General features: G+C 37.4%; 1 protein-coding gene across 1 annotated transcript; it reads right to left on the bottom strand.

Annotated features, from left to right (window-relative positions):
- Positions 1-1,468: 1,468 nt before the first annotated feature.
- LOC117114605 (neuropeptide FF receptor 2-like) lies at positions 1,469-2,395 on the bottom strand. The gene has a single exon (XM_033258296.1). It carries the CDS (start codon positions 2,393-2,395, stop codon positions 1,469-1,471), a length of 927 nt encoding a protein of 308 aa, XP_033114187.1.
- Between the last annotated feature and the right edge of the window lie 1,857 nt (positions 2,396-4,252).

Genomic DNA, 4,252 nt, shown 5'->3' with positions numbered 1-4,252 from the left:
GGCTTATTTAATCGATTTTAGAGTCTACTAATATGTAGAAAATACACTATAATTTTTTTCTCCCCGACGAATCGAGCTTTTTCTCCCCGACGGGGGGGGGGGGAGCTCTCCCCCACTGGCGCCACTCCTGCCATATATCAATGAGAACTACCGTACGATGGTGGCACAAAGCATTCTTACTTTTGTGTCCTGATTTTTATATTTTAATCTTCAAACATTAAATTTTAATGGCTGGCACAGTTGCATATTAAAAACGTAGCACTGTTTTCATGGTACTGAACCTTACACTACTTGCACCACTCAGTTTTGTTTTTTTAGAATACAGTGACTTAACAATTTTTCTAGAATTTATTAGCCTCATCAAATGAAAGTTGAAATAAGCTATATTGGAGTGCCTATTATAATTGGCTGCATTTTAGTCCTAGCGATTTGTACAAGATGCAAGATATTGTTTTAATGCATAATGAGATAAATACAAAGTTTGGTTCTAGTTGCTAAAAAAAATTAATACATTAATGATTCATTGGATTCCGTTGCTAAACAACTTACCTACATTAATGTTTCAGTCATTTAGAAATCGAACACAGAATGAAATTCAAAGGAAATAAATATTCAATGCTTATAACAGATGTTTTGGCCCAGACAATGTTACAGTAGCTCAGATAAGGAAGACTACCCTCTAATTATGCTGTTCAGAGTAGTCTCAGCCGTGGTCTCCCTTTAGAGGGTTAATTGCAGACCGAAGCCCGCGACCACTGCAGCTCTTCAAGTCCCAATGTGGTCTCCAATTGGAGGGCACATTGTAGAATACAGAGATATCAACTCTAAACACTAATTTGTCACCATATTACCATATTAATGTATAATGATCCTCCACCGCTTGTTGAATAAATATTATAAACTTATATACAATTGACGTAAATTGTATCCAAGAGGAAGGTTCATGAACACATAGTATAGCCTTGTTTTTCTTGTTTTTGAAGATGATATTCCAGCCTGGTTAACCCCCACAGGAGGTGCAGGACGGTAGGCCTGGTTTTTAACAACACTTTCCTTAATTTTTGAAGAATAAATACCAATTTTTATATGATTTCTAAAATACAAGCAGTGGCGAATTTAGAAAGGCGTACGAGCCTTTTTATGTTTGTTAAAACATCTTTTTGTAAAGCTTACTAGATTACCATGTTAATATAGTAAAAATATATCAAATACAATCTCAAATTATTGAAGATACTAAAGCTTTCTTCGGTGATTCGCCTCCTTTTAATCCTCTCCCCGCCCTAAGACTCTATCTCCCAGCACAATTCATGTCCCAACCCCTTACCATACTGGAGCCGACCCTGATAATTATCATTAAAGCTTCTGTTCCAGCTTTAATTCAGACTTCTCTATTTGGATCCACCTCGTTACCAACCACACACACAAGATACAATAGTGTACCAAGCTGTATTTCCAGAGTAGGCCTATTTTAAGCATCATCATGTATAGATCGACAACATGAAATAATGGTTCTTATGATTTGTGCCACACCCTTGTTTATGTCAGGTAATGTCTTCCAGTAAATAATTGCATTGGTCGAAGCGTTTAACAGACCAAGACAGAACGCAAAAAAGTAGACGGTTGTCGTCTCCAAACAACGCTCTTCCTCAGGCAGCCCGGCATATTGACTGCTATAAATGTGCAGAGATTCCACTATCCAAGGTAACCAGCAGACTGCATCTGCTATCACCAGTCCGACGTACGCTTTCAGGATCAATTTGGTCTTTTCAAACTTCTTTCTGCCCAGTGCCGCAGTCATGTTTTCTTCGTGTTTACGAACTTTTCTAAAGATTAAAGTATACAGCACTGCGGTTGCATTAACTACGACTAGACTTATTATTGGGCTCAGGGTATATGTAACCACGCGGTATACATCACGGTCCACCAGTAGAAGAGTTACAAACATCGTCATGGGGACAATCCAGAGAGCAACGGAGATAGCGTAAAGTGTACGTCGTTCGGTGTTTAGATCCACATTCCTTGGAAAGTAGAAAATACGGTAGAACCGGTCCAGTGCAATTGCCAGATGGATTGATGTTGACGTGAAACATAGACTGAATGTCAGCATGCAGGTTGTAATATCTTGCAGGATGATCCAAATTGTGAGGATTATTCCCATTAGAATGTCCACTAAACTCAGGTTAAGAATTAAAATATTCCTGGTCTTCGGTAATTTTCTTTCTTTCATTGGCTTGCCTTCCTTAATCTCTCTTTTCCAAAAGATCGCAGCAGAAACTAGTAAATTCCCAAATACAGCAATGGTAGTTGTTACGATAACGTAAATAACAAAAAATACAACTCCGGTTGTGTTGTTTCTATTCAGGTGATGTACGGTGGTGCAGTTCCTAGATTCCATTACCCGCGGTTTATGAATTGAAGCTTTGAACAGCTTACGTAAATGTTAATACTTCCTTAGTGCCTTTACTAAGCCTTTTTAAAGAGATGTTTACGAACTGATGTCATATGTTAGGCCAACCAGGAAATGTGCTTTCAGGCGGTGCGGATTTGATTGACATGAGGGCAATAACAGTTGTAGGCCTATGTTTGTTGTCAATCAAAATCAATAATGGCGAAAGAGTTAACCTAATTTATTATTTTAAATATTAATGATGTATGTTTCATACATCTACTAGGCATATTTAAAATTAATGAAAGTACGTGAATGCCGTGGCGTCCTTCAAATTTTTTCCCTTAGTGTTTAAAATTTAATAACTACAGCGGCCTGTTATTTCTAAAATTTAATTTGTTAAAATCCACCACTAGCCCCCCCCCCCACTCTTTCCCATTGGTTTTTCCGACAGAAGATTCAGGCGCGTACTCAGATCTAATATGCTCAGTGATATTCCTAAGGTTTTATTGAAATTTTGTAAAACGATAATTTACTTATGGTTTATTAATGAATGATCCAACCCTTTATAATTACTGTGCATAGTATGAGACGGACACGGAGAATGTGGCAAGTAAAAGTCCGGGAAAAAACAAGTAACTTTTCTCATAATTACTGTACGGTAATATTTGTGGTAAACAATATGGCGGAGAAAAAAAAAACACTTTTTGTATCAGAATGACACAATACAGATCAGCTATCATTAACTTTAAGTCTGATCAACCAGTACATTCCAATTCAGCTGGTCTGGCAAATGTTAGTTATTGTAATAGACTATAATGCCAATTGGAGCGGCAAAAGTCGTGTAAGGATGAAGAAAATCACCTGGAACTTTAAAGGATTATAACTTGGAACCACTCAATTTTAGGAACGTTCTCCCTGTACAGTAAATTAATCTAATGGCATTTAACCCACGACACTGGGATTGGAAATGGAGTTTTATTTTGTTAAGACTAACCTCGTAACCCCGTCAACTTCAAATGAGGAATTCGTCGTAGAAGTTTATTCCTTTCTGCAACTAATCGACAGCCCGCATGTTTACATTAAAACTATATTAATGGGACCTGTGTCTATATTATTTTAATGATGCCGGATGATTTGATTTGTGGCCCAAATTCATTCCAGGAAAAAAATGTTCTATTTATTACAAATTCGACTGGCAACTGTCCAAGAAGAAACCATGGGCCAAGGGCACAACACGAAAGTGGGAACCTCTTGACCTTATTTCTGATTTATATCGAGCTGAGTGTTTCCTTTTTAGGGCGTGCGAGTTTACAGATGTGTTTGTTGGCCTAAATTAATTCCATGAGAAAACAACCGGCCAACTTATGAAGTCGAAACACACATGCTCACATAATATATCATAAAAGGAAATTCATGAAAATGAGGGTTACTGTTCTTTAAAGATTACGAAAATTGATAGCTCCGAGTTATTAAAACACGGAAAAAGTAGTACAAAGCGTTAAGTGACTTAACGCTGAGGAATGTCACAGACGTGTCCGAAATATTCGTTTGAAGTAAATGTTATGTCTATATTGTCAACGTATGCAATTGTTTTAATTTTGTATTTCACTACATATACATATACATACATATACACATACTCATATACACCCCTACACACCCCTTAAGACAATTAAACAATCCTCTTCACTATCGGAAGCTCACAGAGGACCCCACTCCGGAAATTTCTAAGGAAGTGGAAAAATCTGTATTAAAGATGGTTAAAAAAGGTTCCATCGATCCAAAAATTGGATCCCATCTAATCCAGGTCGATCCGACACCAGGACGTTTCTATGTCCTACCCAAAATCCACAAAGCAGGCCA

This window comes from Anneissia japonica, unplaced genomic scaffold (genome assembly GCF_011630105.1).
Source record: "Anneissia japonica isolate Jap-2015-1 unplaced genomic scaffold, ASM1163010v1 scaffold199_len4679917_cov187, whole genome shotgun sequence".
NCBI classification, from domain to species: domain Eukaryota; kingdom Metazoa; phylum Echinodermata; class Crinoidea; order Comatulida; family Comatulidae; genus Anneissia; species Anneissia japonica.
Note: the sequence above shows the minus strand (reverse complement) of the source record. Positions and strands in the feature narration are given on the sequence as shown.